The following is a 25,933-nucleotide window of genomic DNA, read 5'->3' as shown; positions in this document are numbered from 1 at the left end:
ATTTATCGTTGAAGTCGTTCTCAAAGAACGCATGTAAATTTGTAAGTATGCGCGCAACGTGAGGCCTCCAAAATCACGTAGAACTACATCCATCTTTAGATTACAACGTACAGTCAGGGACAACACGAGACGGGCAATTAAGTGTCAAAATAGGGTTCGCACTACTCCATTGGTTCGCTACCTTCGGGCCCTGGATGAAGAGGACGGTGCTAGCGGAGCAACGATCCAAAAATGCGAGCGTAGGGATACCTCCTATAATACGTCTTTATTTTCCTATTTTAATGGCGAAACAAATACCTTGTGTTTTCTAAATTCCCAAAATTTCAACAATGTGATTATGCAACCATACTACGGCTGTGCATTCGGAATCAGCGCATTTTATCAACATCTTCAACGGAACATCCGCAGATAAGGCACAACATCCGCAGCGTTGCACATGAAAAATACAAAAAGGACGCCCGGCTTCAAAATAAAAATTGCGAAGGCGGCGATGACAAATGTCAATTGTTAGGTCAGCTAAAACCAACGACCAATCAATGTCATTGTTAGACAAGGATGCCACGATGTTAAAATGAAACTTCCGCGGCGCTATCTAAGAGAAAGGCCCCAACTGTTCAACGTAGATGCCTATACGGAAATAATGATATGAGGGACAAGGACAACAATAACTCTCAAAAGCGAACTCGTTCGGTGATTTAGTTTTCCGTCGCTATCGTCTCTGTTGCGAGTCAACGACGCCAGCCGACCGTTGACTCGCACTAAAACTCCATGTGTTTATGTGGTTGTGATATTGACCATTCAGCAATATGTTGCACCACCGTCGTCGCCTGCATGTTTATCTCTGACCCATTTCCGTGGGACTCGCCGTAATGCCTCATTTCTTCATTTCTGGACGCAGTTATAGGATTATTAGCGATTTTCTCGTGCGGTTATCGGAGGCGGTGTACCTATCACGGTATTCCCGCGGACAACTGACTGCTTCGTGTGTTACGCGGTATGATACACGAAGCCAAAAACTTCAATTGCTGCGTGTTTTTCGCGCAGTATTTGCAGTAGATCCGCAAGTTCCCGAGACTAGTTCCAGCGAACTTCTGTTGTTTGTACGACCAGCAATAAATACATTTGTTATGTAGTTGGCGTTCTCAAAAGATAGAGGCTTTTATTGAGTTTCGTCTAACCTGAATTTTATTTCCGGGACTGAAATACAGACAATTAATATTTGAATTTGCATTGAATGCAGCGGCATTCTCTAAAGAAACTATTCCTTTATTCTAAAAAAAAAAGTTTCGTTTAAACGCAACACTCGTCCGTAGTTTCAAGTACTCGTTTCTGTTTGTCGGAAACCCCAGAAACAAAACGACATAGAGCATTTTATTTCTTTCATTCCACTGTTCTTATTGTTTAACTTTTTAATTGCCTGCGCCTTTGCAAATCTTAACACAACTGCTAGGCGCACACTTCTTTTCATATTCAAATCAGCGCTGTTTTGAGGCAACAAATAGTGGATAATTACTTTTCTTAGAATCGGGAAACTTTTAATTAAAATTACGCTAACGAATTCAGCGTTTAACGTCTCTCCTTTGCTCGCCAAGTCGTCATCGGTCATTTCGCGGGATAAACCAGAGATTCCTAAAATGTTGTTATTGCGTTCTAAGTCGAACTTATTTCATTCCTGGATAATTTCAACACACGCACGCACACACACACACTTGTGGACGTAAACGAGCTCTAATTTCGAAATGTCGGATTTAACACAGCACTTCTGATAAAAGGGTTAGGGGTTCGTTCGCAGATTAGATTGCGAAATCGACTTGCGTGACAGTGGGGCATATAAAGCTAATGGCAATAGGTTATCGTTTATGATATCTTCACAAATAGCTCCTTTCCTGGCCATTTGCAAGAAATCGAGATATCGCTGTTTCTCGATTTTTGTACCTGCTACATTACCGAACTTACCGAGACCCCCAAGAACTGAGTGGAGTTAATTGCCTCGTAGATATTATCAGCTATTTCCTTATTGTTATAATTGAAGTCTTTTAAGCTCTTCCCTATTTGACTCAGGCGGTCCATTGTCTTGTTGAAAGCTGAAACTCCATTGAGATAAAAGCGCCCAAAGAGTGGACATTAAACCTTACCCATGGCCACGGACCAAACGGCATCGTAAGCCAAAGGAGCCTCCTGATATCCCTCGGGATACCTGTTTTTATCAATGTCATATCCTTCGTCCCTTAAAGCGTCATTAAGCCGTCTTCGGAAATCCGATGACGTCATTCCCGATATGGTCTTCTCATCCTCGTCCTGGTTCCACATTAAGGCCTCTGTTGTGAGGTGACCTTTGATGTTAGGTTAAATATCGAGTTAAAAGACTTTCCAAATTGATAAATAAAAGCAATGTCCGATGGATGATAAAAACAATACCGACTCTAATCCCCAAAGAAATTACTATCAACATCGAAAGGGCCAGAAAGAGCAAAAGATTAAATAGAACTTTTCATGAACAAAAAACACATAGGCGTTTTATCGGGCCTTAAATAAACTGAGGTCTGAAATATAAGGAGTTTGTGTTGTTTGCTTGACACATATGGGGGAATTCGTGATATGCTTTAAGTTATTATTACTTCGAATGGAGGCACACAAAACCCTTCAATTAGCCTCAATATTGAGAAATATGTGCCTTATCACAATTTATGATCCTAAAATTATTGCGTGGACTTACCTTCAGCTGCTATCCTCATCTCCTCAACAGTGCAGTCAATATGTTCTTTTTCCAAGTTAACTTCGAACCAGTTGTCTTCGTACCAACCTAAAATGAAAAACGTCTCATTTTGATAATGCTAATTTTCCAAGCATTTGTAAGAATTAATTTCATTGTGCCTAGAGCGGTAAAAACCTTTAAAATGCTCTATAAAGCTCCCTAAGAAGGAGATTTTCTTCTTTTGAGATTTTTATGATTGAATTTTTAAACATTTGAGGCTCTTCCATTAGCGGATTTTTGAAATATTCAAGAACAAATTGACTTGGTAGATTCCTAAAGTTCGTGTTTACGATAAAATTTCCATAAAGTTTTAGAAACTAATTTGAATGTTCTGGCGTTAAATCCTCGGAGACGTTTTCTTCCAGGTATTTTGCAAAAACTGCTCCTATTCCCAGATTTTTATTAACAAAATTTGAATAATTTGAAAATGCAACGCGACTCGGAGAGTATCTACGGAAAATGGCCGTTACGGGAGTGTCCATTCCTCTCCAATATTTAGCGAGATCGGAATCAGAATTTCCAAATTAAGGCCTCGAATTAAGCCTCAACTGGAGACGTGAATGATTTATGAACCGAAGGCACTAAATTATTTTCACCTCAACTCTATATTTAGAACTAGGCCAAACTTTATAGGCACATGGACTCGAATCTTTCCCTGCATCCTAATACAACCATAAGCAATACGTTTTTGAAATAATTTATCAGACACTTTAGAAATTCGGTTCTATCAAAGGAAATAGCAATATAAAGAAGGGCCGACTTAGGGGGATTCATTAATAACTGAACACCCATTAAGGGTAACTATAATAAAAAGTTTTGGGAACAGGTTTCAGTTTCAACACAATTCTAACAAACTAGGTTGGGGCAAGACCTCAAAACGACGGAGAATTGTAAATGAAACTGACATAATTTATTAATTTAATAATCAATAAACTACGGGCAAAAAACCCGTTATGCTTTAAGCGGAAATACACTTCATATATCTCCATTAATGCTCAACGCATAATTCTGCCAGCAACAATGTTTTCATTATAGTGCTGATGTATGTTGTAGGTGCAGGCAACACGTGGACAGCGGCCACTCCACTGCTGACCGAAACAAAAACTCAATAGGGCTGTCTTTTGCATAATGTGGGCTTTACAGTGCCGGACTCACCAATAAAAAACCACGTATAGGACTTTCCGAAGAGTTTGTGTTTAAAAACCTCGCAAAGGACGCGTCTGGCCCCGTCCACATAAAAAAGACCTACGATGACTCTGGAGTCTTGCCTGCGGAGATTTCGGACAGCGTCCGAAGGATCCGAGAGGAAGGACTGTCTGGAAATGAAATAAAACGATATGAGGTTGCTTACGTCAAGTCTATTTGGGTCAGCAAAACCTTACGAGAAGAGAGAAAAACGACTTACTAGATTTGTTAGGGCTTACAATGGTCAACCACAAAATTGCAATTTTTACTTCTTTGATGCTCATTGCTGTCCCGTCTTTAGTAATCGTTTTTCTATGACAATTTTGATGATTCATACTCATCGTACGTACTTTTGGATATCCGCTAAAAATTCCAAACTTATTTTAATTGAGTGATTTAAAACCTCTAAAATGCCCCGTTAAGCGTCCTACGAGTTTTCCAAGCACTGCAATCCTCAAAATCTTCCAGATTTTTGTGAGCAAATTTTTAACGACTGCAACATAAATCCCCCGAAGGAAACTTTTTAACGTCGAGTATATTTCAAAGATTACGAATATTTGCGAAACTATTTTTGTTATTCTTCTCAAAACTTTTCCGAACTACCACATTTCCAGCTCTGTTAGCTCAATGAATTTTCGTGAAATTTTAGAAAATAATGCGCTTGCTGGACCCACCTGGGAATAAATTTTGACGTACACAAAAGACAAAAACATCTTGGAAGGTTTTCCTGGAATTATACGGAGACTACTCCAAGCTAAATTATTTGATAGACTTAATGGCTTAAACACAGATTTTCAAATCCAATCTCCTGCTGGCCTCTGCTAATGCAGCAGACACAAATTATTACTGTGGCCGAGTTGCTGCTGAATAATTTAAGACCAAAACCTGAACCCGTTTCCTGGAAGTTCCATGAACAGACATACAGAAACTAAGTTTGCCTTCAGCAAATAAATTGTTGGTTTACTTTATCAAGGTTGGGTAAGTTAATAGCCTAAAGTTTCCCATATTCCTATACTTTATAAAGGAAGTGTGGGGGAAGTTGGAAGAGACAAACCATAACCGATATGATAATGAGAGTGGCCATGTGAAATGTCAGAAAGCAATGATGTTTGTTTCCTTTGAGCGCAAGATAGATAAGGAGATGAAATAATAACGGGCTTCCCCCAATGATTATGCACATCTATGGAAGAAAATAAGTTTTCTTATTAGCGAGTCGGTTTTCGCCGACTCGCAATGCAATAACCTTACGGAATCCTCCGGAGTAAAGTGACTTTTTACCGAATCCGATATATTATTCTGTGATATTTCGGGGAGATCAAAGGTCGAGGGGTGTACACAAGTTCTAACATATCATCGTCATGGAGATGTTTCAGAGGGCCGTAGCACTCTGGAAAATAACAAAAAATGCTAATAGACCCATGAATAGAAATTTGCCATTTTCGATATACAGGGAGGCAAAGCTTCACATTTAGGTCCAATAGGTCTTTTCACTAATTCTCAACTCCGCAACTGTCTCATGACGCGCCCCCCGCCCTTACACAGAACGAATCCTGAACACACGACAGGAATTTAAAGAGATGTTCTCTTAGTTAGCCACTATTTACTCTGGACCAAACACAAATATTCAAGAATTTCATCCGTTATTGTCAGCAAAACAATTTTCCAAAATCAACTGAAAACACCCCCGCTTCCATACTTCTTTTCCCTGATTTTATTAAATCAGCACCAACAACCTTGGGCTGAATTTCCAAACATCATGCAAATTAGAAGTTTTTCAGTTTATTGAAACTTTTCGCATTTCGCCCTTTTCGACTCCGTCCTTGCTCACAATAGATGCAATCGAGACCCTGTTTACCTCGAGTTTCGGCGAGTGACACTCGCGGTTCTTTCTTTCCCATGTAGGTTCCAATGTTAAACGCAATTATCATGGAGACGAAGAATAAAGACCTTCGACGTTGTAGATAATATTTTTTACTTGTTCCAAGTTAACAGAGCGAGTCAAAAACATGGTGCACTCCCATTATTACCGAAGAGCCGCCCTGCAAAAACCTCTGTCATTTTCGTCACAGTGTGAGTGAAAAATTATTATATCCCATCTCCTATGTAATTTATTAGGGGATAATACCGATATGGATTTGGGATATGCTTGATCGATTGGGGAATTTTCCTTTTTACTAAATTACGGTAAAAAGTCTGGAATGGAATGATGCAATAAGCCAGGTTAGGGATATTGGATTAAATGCATTCGGTAAATGCGGAAAACATCCATTATTCGAATAGATGGAAACGGCAGCGGCTCTAATAAATATTTACAAATTAGTTCAAAAGTAAGCATGCACATTCTACCACTTCCTTTCTCCGAAACGGATCTCCGGCTAATTTGCCCACATTAAACCTGTGCATTTCCTCCATTTTTGCAGAAATGGCAATTTAGAGCTTGAGAATCATTTTATTACTCCCCTCGTGAGTTTCATTAAACTTCTTTGCCAGTGATCTCGAGGAAACTTGGCCAATTTAAGCCGGAGAACTCTTTAGCACGAATCCCAGTTCCGTGAGTTATTTGCGCGATTAATTTCAATTTATATTGGCTTACAGACTGGGCAATATTTTTAACTATGTTTCCTTGAATGCTTTATTCAACTCCTTTGGCATAATAACTATTTCTTCAGAAAGGAGTTCTATTGGCGTAAAATAAGTAATTGCCCAAAGAGGACAATGACAACAAAACAGTTAATGCTTAGCTATCGTTGATGGATTTACAGCTGGCAACTTTTAATGTAAGTAGCTTAGAACTTTTTAAAACTAATCCGGTTTTCACGGGCCAATCTGGAAACTCGTTTAAAATAAGTCGATATTTCGTGCCACGGGGCTGATTTGATTAAAAGATTAGTGGGTACTTGTGGCTACACAACACAAAAAGGTATGATACGCGTAGCAGAAGGAACATTAGAACGGCCACATTGCTTTCTAAACCATACGGCGTCAGTTGCCGCTTCTGGTAATTATTATACTCGGCATTCCTTTTCGGCTTCCTGAAGGGAACATTCCCTTCCTGTTAAGCAAATTACACTTTGTTATTAACACTGGCGTAGTCAGAACTCACTGAACTATATACTAAAAGTCACATTATATTCTAAGAGTTGATCCTTTTCGGCGCTTTTGTCTTGCTGCATCTCGCAACTAAGCACTCGTACCTTGCTTACACCTATATTGTCAAGAGTTAATCTCTCTTAAAGTTTAAGAAGGATTTGCTTGTGTCATTTGATTCAGGTTTACGTTTAGAAACTTTACCAAATAATCGGCTTCCTTATAGCTTCATGTTTTCATCAGGGTCGATTGTGGACCTTTTGAATATGGTGCGTGTTCGGGTAAGTTTTGGACGGATCACGAGGCGTTATTCAAAAATCGAGTGTAATCACCAGCTGTTCCCAAGCTGTTGTGTGCATGCAGATTTGGTTTGGACTCTGGAAATTTGTCGCCAAAGTCCTTCTACCGTTCGAGTCCGTCTTCATTAAAAAAAAAAATGCGTTACATAGTTAGATACAACTTTTCGCAGATTTTCAAAGGTTTTTGAGCTGGGCCGTGACTGCAGATTGACCGTTTTAGGATCGACCCAGCCCTAGCAACAGCAACTCGATTATTCGCCCTAGTGTTGGCCGGGTCGTAACAGCAGCAACTTGACTATTCGCTCAAGTGTCGACCGAGCTCCGTGAGCAGCAACTTGATTACGCGCTCTAATGTTGGCCGTTACAGAACCGACTTCATTGGAATTCGTTTGAAATTCGAAATTTGACCTGAAAGTAGACGAATCAAAAAATAATGCGCTACAGCTTTTGTCGAAGATAAAAATGTCCGCCCCTTTCTTCGAATACCTAACAGATTTGACAAAAAATATTAAATACAAAAATTTGTGGAGCCCATATTCATATGTCGCATAAATGTGTTTTTAAGTAACATAAAACGATGTCGCTCACCTGGTAACAATTTCTATTCCAGCCTCAGAACACCTCGATTCCAGGTCTTCCACGGTGGATATAAAGACTTCTTCGGCTTGCTGCAAAATGGCGACCCTTGACCATCCGAACTTCTTCATCAACTTAATTCGCGTGGGATTGTGAACGGTTGCGGAAGGATGTGTTCGGAACAACGTTGGAAATCTGTTGCGATCGGACAACGCTGGTGAACTTGCTCCATAACACAGCTGAAACCAACAGAAAATTACGGATTTTGTAACAAAAAAAATTTTTTTAAGTCACAAATTGTAATGGAAAAAGGTTTAATGTCTCAAAAGAAAAGTGAACAGTTTTCCTTTTTCTATTGAGAAAATTGATTAATTATCGGGCGATTGCTGGAAAAATGCGGGATAAGGGGTTTGTAACTAATAAACTTCTAAACCTTCACAATTCCAGCGAATTATCGCGTTTAAATTGGCCATTTTTCTCCGAGCTTAAGCTGGAACAGTTCATTACTACCATCTTGCTGTACTACGTAATTAAAACAAACGTGTTTTCAAAGGAGAATTTGAGCAAACACGTAAGCCGATGGAACGGTGGTGGGCAATTCATTCCCCAACGAAGTTAATTTTGGAACTTCTACTCAGGTATTATAAGAATAAAAGCACCTTCTGAAATAATAATTCGCTACCCTGCTTCCAATGGAATGTCGCTTTGTCGCGCAACTACATTGTTTCTTTGTTCGACAATACCCAACAGGGTTGGAATTATTCGATTTATGTTCCCACACAAAACGTTCATTAGGTTTTTGGTTTATAACCCTTTCGATAACTCGATAAAGGGTTTTCAGCAGGGCAACCCTTTCAAATGAGACGACAGTGGAGGTTATCGATCGGATTCACCAATTTCAATCGTAAACCTGTCCTCGGGGTGTTACGAATGGAGCTAAAATCATGAGTCTGATGAAACCGTTATTTTCCTAACGAGTGGGGGAAGGTGCGCTGTACCGCACGCTGAATGCAGTGTGTAGTATAACATCATTTTCCGCACTCGTTAGGCACCTCGTAGTCGATCTAAGGACGCGAAGCGGACGTTATTGTCTCAAAAAAGTGTTCTGGACAAAGCAGAAGCCCGAAAAGGCGTAGTAATTAAGTGCCAGTAGCCAAATCGCCGTTATCGGCATTATTTGCAGCCTAATGGCTTTTATTGAATATCTGTTAACGCATCGCTTTAACCGAAACCTTTGTGCTCTTTAAAGCACAAAACCCCGGCTTGTTAATAGATCATGTACCCTAAAAGGATAATTTACGGGATCTTGTAAAATTTTTCTAATAGTTAAAGTCAAACAAGGGGCCATGAACACCAAAGTAACCAAAGCAGCTTAAAATGGGGAGTTACTTGATAAGTCTGTTATTAAAGCAAACAAGATGCTGGTGCCAATGCCACATCATAAATAAATTTGACCTATTTCTCTTGTCTTTTGAACCTTGGTTGGGCTTTTTATGTTTGCATTTTGCAAGAGGATTAGCCGGGAACTGTATCAGCGATAAAAGGTTAATTAGGAAAATTACATAATAAATAAAAAACGCTTTTAAAAGGAACCGAACAAGGCAATTCTATGATATCCTCTACCTATATCCTTTTTAATTAATTTTCTCCGTGCGTTTATGGATTACAAGCACTAATGTGCAAAGCAAACTGCTCACAAATATAACGGACACGGCACGGTTATCGTTTAAGCCATTCTTGACGGTCCAGGACGGCGGACTTTCCTTGGGGGTAGTGGAGCCGCGGTCAAAAACTTCGTCCAGGCCGCCAGACTTGCTGCGGCCGGCCCTGCGTTGGTGGAAATGTAACTTCTGAGCGTTTAGGTTTTTTGGCTTTGCGTTTCTACGATATTGAAAAGGCATTTTCAATGTAAATTAGCCCTTGCCACTCGTGCCGTGAGGTATATTCCATATACAGGGTAATTACGTAAAAAATGAAAATTGTTGAGGGTGTCGTGCAATTTTTTTGGATTATCCAAAAAAAGGAAAATGTGGAACGAAAGCGACTAAATAACAGCACGACGACGGCGCTGAAACCGGTACAGTTACAAAATTCGGTAGTTTGAAAATTAACAGTATTGCATGGTATTTTTCTTTGCTCTTTACGGCATTGAGAACATGTTTGCAAAATGTTGCTCAATGATCTAGCTGAAACAGAGTTTTAGGATCCTTTTTGTCCATGAAAATCGTTCAATGTAAAAATAACTGAAAAATCCAGCTTTCGGTGAGCAGTATATTTAGGTATATGTATGTTTAGGGCCGCCTAATGGAAGCCAGCCGATCCGTTGAAATGCATCTCATTTTGCGAAAAATGTACTCATATCGTCTATCTCTCTACATGAATAATTCGATACTAACAAACCTGCTAATTTCCGAAGTCTATGCGGAACGATTGTTCGTTTCATCATAGAAAACTCAAATGGAAAAGGCTCTCGTGCTAAAACTGAGTTTGGTTTTGATTTCCAAGTGGAATAAATAGTGTTTCGCTTTCCACCGAATAACGGCCAGAGTGTATTTGCATCCGTTTTTGTTTTCCTCGCATTCATATTTCCGTTTTGCTACAAAAGCAAAGGGGTTGACAAATTTGCTGAAACAACCACTCTCCAAGCTTTCGTTCATGGAAATTAAATTCATTGTCGAAATGCATTGTGAACGGCACTTTTTAAATTTTGCCCTTTTTCAAATAGCATGTCTTTGGGTACCGAATGAGTGTACTGAGAGTAATTTAACTAAGCAAACAAGTCACGATGAGATGTTATTTTAAGAAAGGATCGTGCATAAAAAAAAGCAAACACATTAAGGTTCCTGTTTGCCAACGTTATGTAACTTAATAACCTGACAACGTGGCTGCCCCAAAAGGGCACATAAGACATTTAAAATAAATTGATATAGCATTGTGTTTGCTCTTTGGAGTTAAAACAAGAACATGAAATGATCGATGTTAAAACGCACCTCAGACGGAAATAGGTCTCTTTTTATTGGCCCTTAAAAATTTAATAAGGCCTCTAACGTTAAATTATTGTAGCGACCTTAGAGGGCAAAAGAATTCCCGACATGGTAATTTTAATATGACAAAAAAGTGAGTGCCTTTGAACAGAAAAATTAATTAAAACCCATCATATCTTCATTTTTGGTGGATTTATCCCTTGTGTTGGAGAATGTCAAAACCGGGGCGACGCTATAACGAGCAAAGAGGATATATTGTTATGCTTATTGCCTTTTTCCACGGAGAATTTGATACTCTAGCAGCACATCAAATTAGTCGCTGTGAAGCGCTGCTGTCATAGAGAAAAGCTTTCTTGAAATACAGGAATTCCAGGTACATCGCCTCATGCGAAAGTGAAAGACATGAAAATTAAAGTACAGACAGATGAAAAGGGAACGAAATGAGCAATGCGGATCCGGACAACTATGGAAATATACTTCGTTCTTTGTAGGACTTAATTTTTCCGATCATTTTCTGAATGTCCGGGAAATGTCTTATTCTCCAAGTCCATCTCCATCGGTCGTTACGTTGCGATTTAACCGTTCCTTGACTTACAAAAGTACACAGATTCTAGGCATCACGACGAAAAATCGCAAAAAATTATTTCCGAACGAATACCAAAAATGCTCAGAAAAAAAAATGAAATATTAACAACTCTTCGGCAATAAACATAAACTACTGGCCTACTCTATTAGTCAATATGGGGCCGCATCGTTTGCTCGTGTCCATAATGAATACGTCGACGTCGTCTCGGTCAATTGCCGTCCACTCTCTTTGTAGACATAAAATAAGCTGTTCACGTGTATTAAATTCGGATTTTCGCGTCGCAGAATCGTATCCCCAACATGCTCGATGGGTTTTAAGTCTGGAAAGTGCACTGGCCGAAACAAACATCGACACGTTCTTAGGTTAAAAAAATTTGGACATAGACGTGAAACCTGATCTCACGTCTCCTGCATTGGGAATCGCTACTGGCTGAAGAATTCTATCGCTATATTAAATGGCATTTAAAAAGCGCTCCGAGAGAACAACATCAATTCTACAGTCGATGCCGATCCTGCTCCAAATTCCTCCACGATAACAATGTACTTCTTGAGCAGTTTGCAGACGTTCTACCATTCCAGGTTTGCATCACATTCTAGTTCGTTTTTAATTTGAACGAAGACCAAACCGAGATTCACGGAAAAACATGGTTCGTTAGTCCAATTTAAAAATTTCCTCACACCACACGACCTTTGCTTTTCCATTCTAACGCGATAATGGAGATACTCTGAGTGAGGCTCTAGCATGAAGACTTGATTTTTCTGACCATCTGAGGACTATACGCAACATTACGCGGGAGTGGTAATTCGGATGCAAACTGAGACGCTGTCTCAAGTCTGTTTGCTCTGAGAAGTTAGGAACGTTGTTGAATGGGGATTGTTAGCCTTACCTGAGTCAACTACACTGTTTATGTGACGAAACTCATTCCTAAGTGTACTTATCACCCTTTCAGAAGTTTGCAAATGAACTGCGACGTGTTGCTGAGCTGCTCCAACCTCAAGCATCGCAATAGCTCCGAATTTCTTGTTCTGCTAAATGTCGTCTTGCCATAATCTACTGAACTAACTCCCAACTGAACTACTTGTGGCAATTACCCCCCCTTCCTCTTTTTTTTTAAGTAAAACAATAACCGTAAAATTCTTCACGAAGATTAGCCGGGTTTCGAGGAAAGTCAAGTTTTCCTCGTTATAAAGGATAAAGACATGGTCGTCCGCAAAACAATGCGCCTGCATACGCGAGTTTTCCAGCTTCCATTGCCTTATGGAGCTTAGTTTGTGTAGTTCTTACTAATAACTTCCAATTAAAGTTCCAAGTTAGGGTTGGTTTAAGTGTCCCGTCTTCTCTATGTTGTGGCTGGCGTTTTCCTTTCAATTACAACGAAAGTTGTCGAATAATAAGTTTTCGGACACGCAAATCTGCGTGTCAAATCATCGATTCAGCCGATTAGCCTTTAAAATCTACATGCTACTTTGAATCATGAAAGTGAGAGGGTCCTTTGGTGACGCCAATTTTGGGATTTTAGCATATATCGGTCACGCTAATATGCGTGATATGCAGAGTTGTGCTGCTCCAAAGAGTAATTTACTAAGGAGATTAAGTTAAGTTTTATAATTTTCACATAAGATCTTTACGAGACGTTTATAATATAAAGCGACGAAAGTGGTCATTTGCCCCTCCCATCATTTAACACCAAAAACCTTCAGATTCATTCGTCCCATTACCGATAAAATAAGACCAGTAAATATATGCTGAAACCTGAAATTTCATTTTCAATAGCTGTGTTAAAAAAGAAAGGACATTTTCTAATGGCCGATAGGACAAAGCCTTTGATAAATGGCCCTTATAAGGTCATAAGGGGATTCTGGTTAAAAATGGTTCGTAATGGGAGGCCCATAAATTCCTATGTTTCGCCTAAGGACAATTTCTGCTTAAGTACTTTTGTGACCGCAACAACAGGGGCTGCCTAATCCCTGCCCATGCTTTAACGGGGAAAAAGGAAATATATCTTTATTTCAGAAATAAGGAAATATTAGTGTAATTATTTAATACGTTACATGGGTAAAAGCGTGAATCTTGTTGAATCTGTGTCCTCCTGAACGTACCTCTTTGCTCTCATATTGATTTTCGCCCACATGCATTTGAACTGAAATTTGCTTCAGAGCGTGCCCTTAATCTTCGTTCCTGTTGATATTCGAATTGCCATTCATAGTTTTAACATTCGTTCCGTTTTCATGATTTACGACGTATCTTGAAAGAACTATTTTATTCCTTTCAGAATTTAAAACCGCTGCCACTGTACTTTGCCAAGACACGCGACCGTGCTTTTTTTTGTTTGTGAAATTTCCTTGATTTTAGTAAAATTGTTGTTTGAATTGAGGCTCGTTCACGGTCCAAAGCGATGGATTCTATCTTTTCGTTGCTCTGTTTATTTACACGGCGATCACCGGCGCCACGATCATCTCTATCTCGGAAAGCTCCTCACGTCCCCTTCATTCTTGACTCAAATCTCAGGCCGGAAGTACGATTGAGTGATCTGTGGCGTTTCAATTAAATTACACTTCTACATCCGATAATCGAGGTTTGATGCCCTCGAAAGTCACTGGATTAGTTAGTAATGTTAAGGCAAACCTTATCCTGTTCTTCCCTTTTTCAGCTCGAACCCTCTACGTTCAGAATAAGTGAACAGAATTTCATGAAATTCTTTCCTCTACAGCACTTCCTAGTTATAATAAATGCTCTCTCTTCAAGGAAAACTTTCTAAAAATGCATTTCTTGTTGAATGTAACTTTTAAGGATGTTATCATCTGTTGGGCTGTCAAGACATCCGAAATCACATCCAGATGTTGATCAGCCTCGCACTGGATTATTATATTTTTGGTTTTTGCATCTTTTCATCTAAAATCTCGTTGCACTGATATTGCGACAAGTTTTTCACTGTTGTTTCGTTGACATACTTTGCTTCTAGGAACGCTTGAACTTTGAATTTTCAATTACTAGAATTTCCTGAAATAAATTGCGCAAACACAGCTATTGCATTCATCCTGGTCAATATCGGTCAACTTCAGTCCTAGAAGTTCATTCTAAGTGTACTCCTTTTCTTATGCCCTTTGTGGATGATGCACGACCTGGGTCCATTACCTATGGATAACAGCAAAAACTTAGAGTTCGAGCTAGGCCGGCTGGCCGCTCCTACTCGATTTACTCCGCGTACGTTTTACGTCGTTTACGCAAACAACTTATACATTTTGCAATTAGAGAAAATTTACTCTAGGCATCCGTGAGAAAAATACAAAATATTAGGAGAAATGTGGAAATTTGCCGGCTTGTCTATCAAAAATGGCACATTTTTGGCCGTGAGCGTACCGTGGTTCATGGTTGTTCTTGATGACAACGCTACCTGTATGAATAGTGGACGGCTTCATACAGTTTGCACGGCTGCCGCTTTCGTAACGAGGTTCAAATGATGCGATTTGTCTGGCCCGCTCGCAGTCCGGATTTGAGCCCCATCGAGCCTGTTTGGTATTAAGTGAAGAAACCCAATTTTACGCTCGGGAGTGTATCTTCACGGTGATACGTTACGCCCTGTATAGTTTATATATTATACATGTACTAGATCGTGTGTAACACACGGGTGTATTGCACTTTTCATTCCAACGTTTTTGACAATGTGTGTGTATTCTCGGGATAACAGGTTTTTCTAACAAACGATTTATTTTGGGAGTACGTTACCTGTTCGTTCAGCTTCCAGGAAAATAGTTATTAAGACCGCTTTCTACCATACTTGTTGCCTTAGCAAGCGAGAATTGTGAGAAAAAGGGAACGGGAATAAACGAGCGTATTGTGTTTTCATGACACTTTTGGGCTGAAAATTAAATCCCAACAACATCTATCATTTTCAGGCCGCGGAGTTTTTACACACTATCTTTCTATTAAACACATCATCCCGGATTGAATAGCTATCATAAATTTAAGAATATTTGAGCGTCGGATATAAGCTTATTCACCCTATTATATTCCCATTTTTCACGGGCCTATAGAGTTTGTTCTAATAATAAAATAAAATTATCGTTATAGCCAAATCAGCTTCACAAAGCCCGGGTCCAGAGGGAAGCCCTCTTCCAATAAGATTAATTTCGGTTGTTTCTTAGACGTAGATTATGTTAACAACCGTATTCGGCAAATGTGCTATGGAATGAACGCCTTTGTGCTGCTTTAATATATTTTACCAAAGTTGAATTCTATTCTAATTACCATGGAACTAACCAAATTCTATGCAAAGCTCGCTTAGGAGTGTTTGCATGTTTCAGTTTATGCACTTAAGTTGGTCTTATTGAGGGGAAAAGTTTTGGAGCAACCATTGTTTCATCATTACACGAAATTCGAATATGTTTGCATTTATGGGTGGTTCAACGGCACCGTCGCCATAAATCTTGGTCCTTTGTGGAGAATTTTCAACCCGTGAAATGTTGGGTTAATAAAGCATAATTTCTGATTATCAGTCCATTTGAGAATTAAATCCATTCGGAACTTCCAAATGAGGTATCACCCTAAATTTAAACGTCAATTAATCAAAATTCTATGGGTCGTTCGGGGCACAATTTATTCGCAGCCAACCTTGTAATGAGCCCGAAACCACATTTCGATCAGTTTTACCTTTTATGTCGTGTTTACATGTGGGAAGTGGTATTGTTGTCCATTGAAGCACTCCCTTTTATCTGATATGATGTGATTTTAATTTCATCACGCAAAAGCTTTCGTTGGACAACTTCGCTTGACTTTAGAACTCGGTTTTCCGCAATGTTTCACGAAGGGGTGCTCACGAAATTTCTGAGATTTTAAGGATCACGTTTCACGATCGCGAATCGCAGATAAAGCGCAGAATTTAAATATGAAAAAAAATTCGTGCTTAATTGTTCAAAAGATGCGATGGTGGGCTGGCACACGTTTATTAAACACTCTGTATAAAACTGCTGATTGTCTTGAAAACTACGTGAACTTTCAAGTACTTTGTATCGGAATTTTTTTTTTCCTATTTCAGTATATAGACAAGTTAGGGGGAGTGCGGGATTTTCCGCACGGTCACCCTGTACATGTGCGTGGAAGATAATGAAGGTCACTTGCAACGCTCCTTAGGATAAAACAAATAAAATATCAGTAAAAATGGTTAAAAACCAGTTACTCGCTCTTTGTTTAAATTCTACAGAACGGACGTACAAATGTAAAAAAAGCTTGACCATGTAGAGAATAAGATTGTCTTTCAACTCATAACAAAGCTCCTCTTCCAATTTGAAAACTTCACAGGGGCGATTTCCGGGGGTAGAAGGATGACATTTAACAAACAACTTTTCCTTTAAATAACGCCTCCCCCCCTATCAAAGGTTACGGGCTTTACCGTTTTTTTTTAACAAACAACAGAGAAGATATTCAAGGTGGGCACTTTTTCCCGGGACATCTTGTATGTGCAGCGTAGGCCTGCGAGATAGATACGTTGGTTTTGGGCCGAGAGAGATAGAACACACAGTATTTTGGTGCAGGAGAACCAGCTCTCTCCGCGAGGAGGCTGAAACGGCAGCGGGCGAGGGTGTTACAGCAAGGATTATCGCTCGTCTCTAGCGGAGCAGTGAGAAGAACTGGATGACTGTGTTGAGAGGGAAACCTTGAGAGCGAAGGAGATGGAGGACGGAAATAGGAAGAGAGAGAGAGAGAGAGAGACAGAGAGAGAAAACGTGTAGACAGCATAAAAACATTTCGCGAAAACGCCAAAGAGAGCAAACGTACTATTCCCCCGCTCGCCCTGAAGTAACGCTTTGCTACGACTCCCTTGGACTTGCTTTTAGGAAAGAAAATACATGTAGGAAAAAAAAATTGAGCATTTTTTTTTCTTAAGATTGTAGGAAAACATCTCTAAAATATTCCAGGGAAACTGACAAACTACTTCTGAGTCTGCTTCTGTATTAGTTGTTGTTTGAAGGGCGACGGTGTCAGGTTGACGGGAACGTGCACGTAACGGAAACGCTCGGACCAGTAGAATACAACCGTCCACTTCATCTTCACCAGGATGTGCAAATTAACATTCTGCCGGTATATGAGGACTTCTCAAGAGAAGATCTGCCTGGTGTTTAGAAGGTCATGCGCGGAACGAAAGTTGAAGCTCGAACGCTCACATTTGCCGTTTCTCTCCGTAGAACGAGTATTGGTCGAAATCCGAAATTTCGGCACACGATAACTCTAAAACTACTCGATGGATTTCACTAAAATTTTGTGAGAATGAACTCGTCAGGCTTTGCATGAAAAGCTCAAATATTTCTTGTTTAGCGCTACAAAAAATGATAACAACATTCATTTCCAAAAAACGCATAATCTTTTTGTCGACATTGCTTTTTCGGAATTTTCACAAATTTTTTAGGTTCGTGCGAAGCGTTTTTCCAGAAATTGACGAAGTTTTTTCGGTACTTTCGTTACCGATGATTTTACCGACCTCCGCAGTGCACCGCAGATTTTCGACATGCATATTTCGAGCCGGCATCGATTCGCAATTAATAAGTATTTAAGCGAAAAAAAAGTGGTTTGTAGTTATTATAGGCAACAAATAGCTTTAAAAAAAATTTCATCAGGCGATGCAGTAATTTTCGGATAAAAAATCGTTAAAAAACGCGCGTTTTATATGTATTTCTCCCCTTAAAACGTGACGGATAATTGGAGAATTTCAATCTCAAAATTCAGTAAATTTTTGTTTCACATACCTCTCCACCGTCCTAAAGACGGGTGGAGCTTCGGCCCATATTTTTTAATACGAATATTCGGGCAAATTCAAAATTTTTAATTACTTTAGCTAACGCTGCATCAAGAGGCCCAGGCCGTGTTGGCTTTGTACCGGTTTTAGTTTGTTTGATTACTAAACAGACATAGAGGAGCGTAATATATTCAGGGGACTGTTTATCCAACCGGCGCAATTACAGTGTAAACAATTGCAATATCAGGTACCCACAAAATGCAATTTCACCTCGACAATCCGCGACCATCTACGGCAGGCAATTTGCGCACACAAAACTGGATTCTGTTATTTCTGGAAACGGGAATATTTCAATATTTGCGGTCGCTTTGTTGACCCGAAATAATTTTAAGCGCAGTTGAGCCATTAAAGTCATTCAAAAGCTGAAGCCCAGATATAATATATTGGTTACAATAATTGTCTTTCACCTCTGCAATTTCCATATTTTTCTTCATCCCGCGGAATTGCTCATAAACATTTATAAAGCATTTTGTAGTAGAGCAACAGTCGTAAACCCACGTAAAAAGGGACATATCAATTCCATTTATGGCGGCTTCAACACTTATTAATGTATTCAAAACATAGAGTTGAAATGGGCATTCGCTATTTCTGGATGTGGAGCAATTAAATCCGACCTAAAAATAGGAGAGAACACTTACCAAAAAGGATACGTTTATTTGCGAGAATGATCAGCTCATTTCGATAAAGCAGAGCTATAGGCTTCATACGGGTCTTGCTGAATTATTGACGAGACAGCATAACTTGACCCATGTCCGTGCGGCCCCAAACCCGATTCAGATCGCATATAATGCGGGACTGCTTTCCAAATACTCCTATATTATTCATAGGAAAAGGTTTACGGTTTGACTGAAAATAAAAACTGTAGTTTTCCGGTATTGAGAGGTCTATGAATAATTTCGTCACACGTGTAAACGATTGAGTTTAAGTTAAAGACGAAATGAAAAGGAGGTGGTCGTAATAGATTAATTTCAGCGGTAGAAACGGTTTCTGGAACTATATTGACCTTAAATTATATCATGCTCTTTCTCCCACAATTCAAGACTGACCGTCCTAAAGGCGAGCTGAAAGATTTATACATATACAAGGTGTCCGTTCCTGGAGTGTGTCCATGAGGTCTAGTAAACTGGAGCAGCGTTAAATCGCCATAGAAGATGCGACAAATTGCTTTAACTTTGGCACGAGATTTTACTCTATTCTCGTGCAAATTGTTGTACAACTGCAGCACTTATATTTACTAGCACAAGTTTCTGTAACGCCTTTGGTGCATTCGATAACTTTAACGACGTTATAATGACCCGCATTTTAACCACATTTAACGCCCATCTGCACCATTCTCGATACTCAAGATATACATGAAATCCCCCTTATCACAGTGACTACAGTTAATATTTACTGTTTAACTTTCAAATTTATGATCTAAAAGACAATAAAACTTTACTTTTATCCCCCATAAAAATGGATATCAACATTTCCGAATAATCTGTGAACCCTGTTGGGCCATCAAGTATGGGGGAAAATCATGAGAATCAAAACACATCGAAAAGAGATTGTTTATATTCAGTAGGTTTACGTTTACATCACCTGTTATGAGGGAGCAAGTGAGTTGGGATTCCCTTGTTTGATCTGTCGCTTAGAAATTTATTAATGGGGTCTTGATGGTGCCTCTTTATAGCATATAATCTGAATCCGTGGAAACAGTGTTTTTCACTTATTAATAATTAATTATTCGTGCTAATCTGCCAGTTCGATTCTCGAATGCACATTCATTTCATAGTTCACCATTACTTCATACACTTTAGAGAGTTGCTCAATGCTCTTTCTTTTCATTCGTCCGTGTTTCAGGTGGAATAATTTATGAAAACAGGCGTCTTTCAAAAATTAAAAACTATTTATCGATGCTACCAAAACAACAACAACCAACCAATTACCACTGGGGAAAGTGCTGGAATAAGCACTTCTAAATTTTCAACTCGAGCGTTACTTTTCAAGCTCCCTTCAGGGCGAAAATTCATGACGGCACCATATCAACCATATAAGCTACATCAGAATACAGGGTAAACGACGATTATTCAGGCGACTCATGCGTAGCCCCATGTGCTAGTTATCGTTGTTGTGTTAACGCTTAAGTACTAATTAGTATTGGTTGGATGTTCTCTATATTCATCAGAGGGGGAAATAAAGGAAGAAAGTCACGACGGGAAATAGAGCACAGCAGTCCAACTCTGAGAACATTTAAAGAGATTAGTTCAAGTTAGTTCCTACAGGGGAATTGACTACATCCTTATGCAATTGTTGCGTGGATGCGGTTGTGGTGGCCAGTAGGTACTTTGGAGATAATGCGAAATTTAAACTGTATTTAAAGGTCCAAAGTGGCAAATGTAAAGGAACAAACTGGAGGAGAAGAGATGTGTGGTAGATAGGGCGAGAAAGGCGGTGAACGAAATGCTAAAAAGCGAGAATATGTGGGACGAGGTCAGAGACAACATAAACGGAGGAGATGGGTATAAGGCAGAGACATGAAATGATTAGAAGAGTGGTAAATTGAGAATGAAGAAGAGAAGAGAAAGAAACTCGCCCCTATTACAGAAATTGACTACTTTTGTCGTTGCTATGCACGTAGAGTTCTAGTGAGTGCGAACAAAAGGCAATTAGGCGCTTGATAAGTGCGAGGGAGACAAACAATCGTGTCCCGTTCCATCGTCAACGTTCGGCTAACGTCGTTGATTCGCAAACAGTACGCCTTGATCCGAGGATGGATGCAGGTTTACGTCATTTTGGAGGGCGCAAATTACGCGCATACATGCAAATTTGAATGAGTTCTTCGAGGACTAGTTCTATGATAAATTTTAATGGAGCCGTACTTTTACAAATACCACGGTAGAAATTCTATTTTTAGAACGCATCAATTAAAAAACAAGCCCTTTTTTGTGATATCATCCGTCCTTGGATTAAGGTGTACTGCTTCCGTAGCTTGTCTCTCTCGCACCTGTCAATCGTCCGATTGCTTTTTGCTCGCACTCACTAAAACTCCTATGTTCATAGCAGCGAAAAAAAGCCACTGCATCGATTCCAAGACATGCGATAGACGGCTGAGACGTAGGAGTGTGCAAAATATGAGGATGGGTATGCTGGATGCCTAATAATCCAATATTAAGCGAATCAGAGATCACCCAAGGGACAAAAAGGAATAACAAGAAATCCAAGACGTACTATACCACCAAATGAACCCTTCCGACTCCGACGTTTTGTCCTCCAGGCATAGTTCCGGGTCGGCTTTGGGTAATCCCGAGATTTTCCGGTGGTGGGTGTTCCGGCGAATTCCATGCTACCAGGTTTTCGTGACATCGAGCCGGGTGTCTATAGATTTTCCTCGTAACAAAAAAGTTTATGTTTTCAGGTTAGTTCAGGTTCAGGCAAACTCTTTTTTATTTTTATGGGATTTCACCGACGAGTTCCAAACAGATAGCTTTCCATCGCATTTTTCTCCATGTTAAATTAGAGTTCGCGGATTCCTTTATTCTGACCTTGAATGCAACATCGAGAAACGATATTGATGTAGCGGATAAATCTTATTCTCGGCCGTTTGTTATTGTTCACACTATACTCCCTCCAAAATTTCGTTATGAAAATGGTCAGTATAGCTGCCAAAGAGCAATTTCCATGATGCAATTCTATTCCCGGTTTGCTTTTATTTGCATTTTGCACCGAATACAAGTTTCTAGCATTTTCCAGCGAGAGATACAATCTTCTATGAGAGCACTCGGGCGACGCTCCCAAGAGGGCTCTCATATTATAATCCATCTTATCTTTCTTTGCGAGGAAGGAATTTTAATTAGACCGAATTTCTTTTACTCCATCCCTTTCTAATTCAGACAATTTCCATGATTAAGATTATAAAGGAGTAGGCTGACCTCTCGACTCTACGGAAATTAATTAAAGTAACCGGGATTATTTCAAGAATTATCCTGGAGGGGGTATGAAATGGGGTAAAAAGCGCTATGAGGCGGAAACTGCAGAATTGCAGCTAATTAGAGTGAAATTTTTATTCTCAATTCCTCACTAAACCATTGATCTTGGATGGAATTAGCCGCACCATAGTTTGATTTTGGATACATGGCCTATTTCCATGGAGCTAAAAGAAGCAAACGGGTTAGAAATTTCCTCTCCATATCAGTTCAAGACAGGCGCAGCTATACTAATAGAAATTTCCACTCGGGACGCAAATTATATTCCCAAAATTTCCATGTGAAGCTAGATGCATTATATAACCTTCCGGAAAGCTCATATTTGAAAATTATTATTTGACGAGAATTATCCAGACCGTGCCACGGAGGAAAGTCTACGAATTTTTCCTACATAACTACAAATAATTTCTCTTGATATTCGTCTTGCATGATGAAATCGATCGTTCTGAATTTGAAATTTAATGCGGAAACGATGTAGTTTCAACACACTATTCACCTTCTTAACAGGTAATTTACAACCCATGCCCTTATGAAGCTGTTTAGGTGAACTTTTACGGCTTTGCGGTCATTACTTCTTCTAGTGGCTGCATTTTATATACGGGAAAACTTTCCAAATATTTAAACTAGCTCGATGGTCGGAAAGTTTACAAAGGGATCCACAGTTTTTTTTAGTATTATGCGAAATTGAGCTTTCGATGATTTTTCTTCAGGTCCATAAATCGAACATTTACGAAACTTTATTCGATGGTTTAAGGTCTCCGGGCAGTAATTTACTTAAACATCGCGAACTGTGCCCTGATAAAACCTTTTTCGTCCACAGCCCATATCTACGTATTTCCTACGGAAAACAAAGGTCCCTTCGTAAAATCAACAAGGGTTGGGGCCACAAGGGACTCAAATTACTTTCTGTGTTAGAACAAGCAGCGTGGTTTCATACGGACATTAGGGGAAGTAAATTTTTGTTTCGCGTTAATTATTAAACTTGCTAATTACTTTTGGCCATTAATTTACATGCGCACACAAACAGGAGTTATGTTTTCTTTTTGATGGTTAATGGTCCAAGGAAAGATCCGTTCGGGGGAGGGGGGGGGGGGGATGTGCGATTTCTGATTTGATATTCCGCCAACCTTAAAACTACTGTCTTGATTCATAAATAAACTAGAGCACCATACGTGAGATGGAAAATTTCGAGTCTTACTGAGCGTAAATAATTTATTCCACGCCCGTAAGAGGATTTCTTTATGGAAAATGTGCATTTTTATGAAATATGAAACTACGAATAAAGAGAGATTACGAGGGTCTTAGAGCAGACGATACTATATGTGATTTTTCCTGCGCATTAAGCTTTTTTAATGCATGACAAAAAAGACCTAATTGAGTAAAGCAATGGCCAACGTCAGCAGCGGGGGATCAGAATGGTTTTCGTTCTGTTGTTGCCTTCACAGTCTCATACAGCATTCTCTGCAAGACCGAGCTTTTCCTGCACGTTGCTTTGTTCCACAATGCACTTAATGTTCGCTCGGTACAAATCAATGGGCACCTAAATGGAACAAGAAAGTACATTTCCTTTACAATTTCCTCCGGCACTAATAAATCCGAAAAATCACAGATAACTTAGGACAGAGTCCGACGAATTAGAGGAAAACTTTTCGTTCCCTAACAAAACCTCACCTAAACTAATTGTACAGGGCGTGCTTAACAATCCAATTACACCGTGAAGAGTAGAAACGTAAATGAAAGAAACCGCGCGAGGTCTGGCCTGAAAAAATGTCCATTAAAACTACGACATCATAACAATACGAAACTTTTTAATTAAAAAGTACGTTTAAGTTGGAATTGGGAATGAATCTAAACACAAAAGTTAATTTTGAAAAATTATGAATAATTACGGAGTTAGCGAAGTTTTAAAAGGGACAAATAAGGCGCCTCGGAAAGTTTCAGGTTTCGGATTTCGTCAGTTCCTGAAGGTTAATGCACAGTTAACGCCAATAAACCTGAAGCAAAATCTCATTCCAGTCAAACATTAAAAATCATATCTTGGGATATTTTATATATTGCGGACGTTGCTGGAAGTGTGAGCAAATCTTCATAAATTCCAGACCAACCGAACCGTCTCTAGGCGAATTGGGAACCGGGTTATAAGCAAAGAACGAATTTTTTCTATAGGAAATCAAGAAAGCAAATAGATTTTGCTGACTAGCGATTTATGGATTTATTGTTGGATAATATGAGATTTCGTTCATGTTTGTTTAGGATGCGGTCAAAGGGAAGCCGGCCATCAGAAAACGAAAATTGGAGCTGTTATACTCGCCCGAATAAGTTCAGGGACGTTAAGATGGGTACACATCAATTATCAGGTTCATGAGGTTGGACTTACCGGGCCGTAAAGAGGTAGTTACTTATATAGACTTACCACTATTAAATTCCACATTTTGGCGGCCTCGGCTACAGTGGTGCACACGGTGCTACACCCGGCTAGCAACATTAGCTTCGTAGGTTCGTTGTAAAGCAAGTTGTACATTACACTCGCTGCTAGGCCGGGTTCGCACTGAAACAAAATACATTGGGTTAATTTCCTGGGCTAACTTTATACGCACACATTTTACGTAAAGCACCCATTGTGGCTAATGATGCGACTACGGCTTTCCAAGAGAGGTAGTAATGGGGAATGAAAATAATTGTTTAATAAACACGACTAATTGAAATATCCATGGTTTGTTGTTCAACGTAATAATTCTGGATGTACTGAACAATGGGAAATGAAACGCATGGTTTTCGACATATTGTTGAAAACGGATAGAATAAAAGTGGAATTCGAATAATGCATTCGATGAACATTTTATTGGTTCGGGATTTTTGCTGCTTCCTGTTGTTTGAAACGAATCGTTAAATTTGCAAATAACATTCCGCATAGAACATTTTATACTTCGTACATGACAATTTTTCATCCAAGTAATTTTATAAATACCAACATAGGATCGAAAGCGTCAGATAATCGCCCGAATATGATCGAAAACTGTGATATTTCCGGAGGTTTCAATAGAGTAAAAACGAACTGACATGAAGTCAAAAGAGACGGTATGCCTCCGGTTTATATACGTTCAACTCAGACCTAGAGGTCAGTTCTCTAAGGGTCATTCAAGGAATTCCACCTCCGACAAATCTTAAGATGATATATTTTGAAGACGGATTTTTTGAAAATTATTGGTCTTCTCTATTGGCACGTAATAAAAAAAACGTAAATAAGGCAGGAAAATTACTACAAAAAGACAGATATGCGAAAAATGTGTTAACGGCATAAACTTGAATAATATCAGATTTGGCAACGGTCGCGTCCTGGCACCAAAACAAGTCAAGCGCAGTCAGCGCATGGCCTCTTTGTCATACAAATATTACCGAATTTCTTTTCGCTTGAATCGACTGTTTCCGAACACCAAATCACGACCTTTTCCTCGATAACGAGCGATTTCTTGTAAAATCTACAAGGGCACTAAACATGTGAAATTAAATTTACTATCGTACTGTCAAATCTTAGTTGGTAACCAGCCTAGGCTCAAAAAAATGAACATAATTATAAGGGTGACTCCTCCGTAAACTCCCCCTGCTAAGCTTTCAGCCAATTCAAATTTTTAGCGAAGAAAAAATCGAATAAAACAAAAACATTATCCCGAACTTGGTTATCCTAGGTTAAAGCTTTCCCGAAGTA

At 39.4% G+C, this 25,933-nt stretch overlaps 1 protein-coding gene across 3 annotated transcripts in view; it reads right to left on the bottom strand.

Annotated features, from left to right (window-relative positions):
• GABA-B-R1 (gamma-aminobutyric acid type B receptor subunit 1) overlaps nucleotides 1-25,933 on the bottom strand; it is a 101,002-nt gene that overhangs the window by 11,765 nt on the left and 63,304 nt on the right. For all 3 annotated transcript variants that reach the window (XM_066282910.1, XM_066282911.1, XM_066282912.1), the window contains 6 exons: nucleotides 24,641-24,775; nucleotides 7,915-8,141; nucleotides 3,911-4,071; nucleotides 2,717-2,803; nucleotides 2,136-2,333; nucleotides 1,957-2,084 (listed from right to left, as the gene is read on the bottom strand). In XM_066282910.1, coding sequence (XP_066139007.1) covers nucleotides 1,957-2,084; nucleotides 2,136-2,333; nucleotides 2,717-2,803; nucleotides 3,911-4,071; nucleotides 7,915-8,141; nucleotides 24,641-24,775 — 936 coding nt within the window. The remainder of the gene's footprint in view (nucleotides 1-1,956; nucleotides 2,085-2,135; nucleotides 2,334-2,716; nucleotides 2,804-3,910; nucleotides 4,072-7,914; nucleotides 8,142-24,640; nucleotides 24,776-25,933) is intronic.

Source organism: Euwallacea fornicatus, chromosome 5 (assembly GCF_040115645.1).
Source record: "Euwallacea fornicatus isolate EFF26 chromosome 5, ASM4011564v1, whole genome shotgun sequence".
Taxonomy (NCBI): Eukaryota; Metazoa; Arthropoda; class Insecta; order Coleoptera; family Curculionidae; genus Euwallacea; species Euwallacea fornicatus.
The sequence above is the reverse complement of the archived record's forward strand: the minus strand, read 5'-3'. Positions and strand labels throughout refer to the sequence as shown.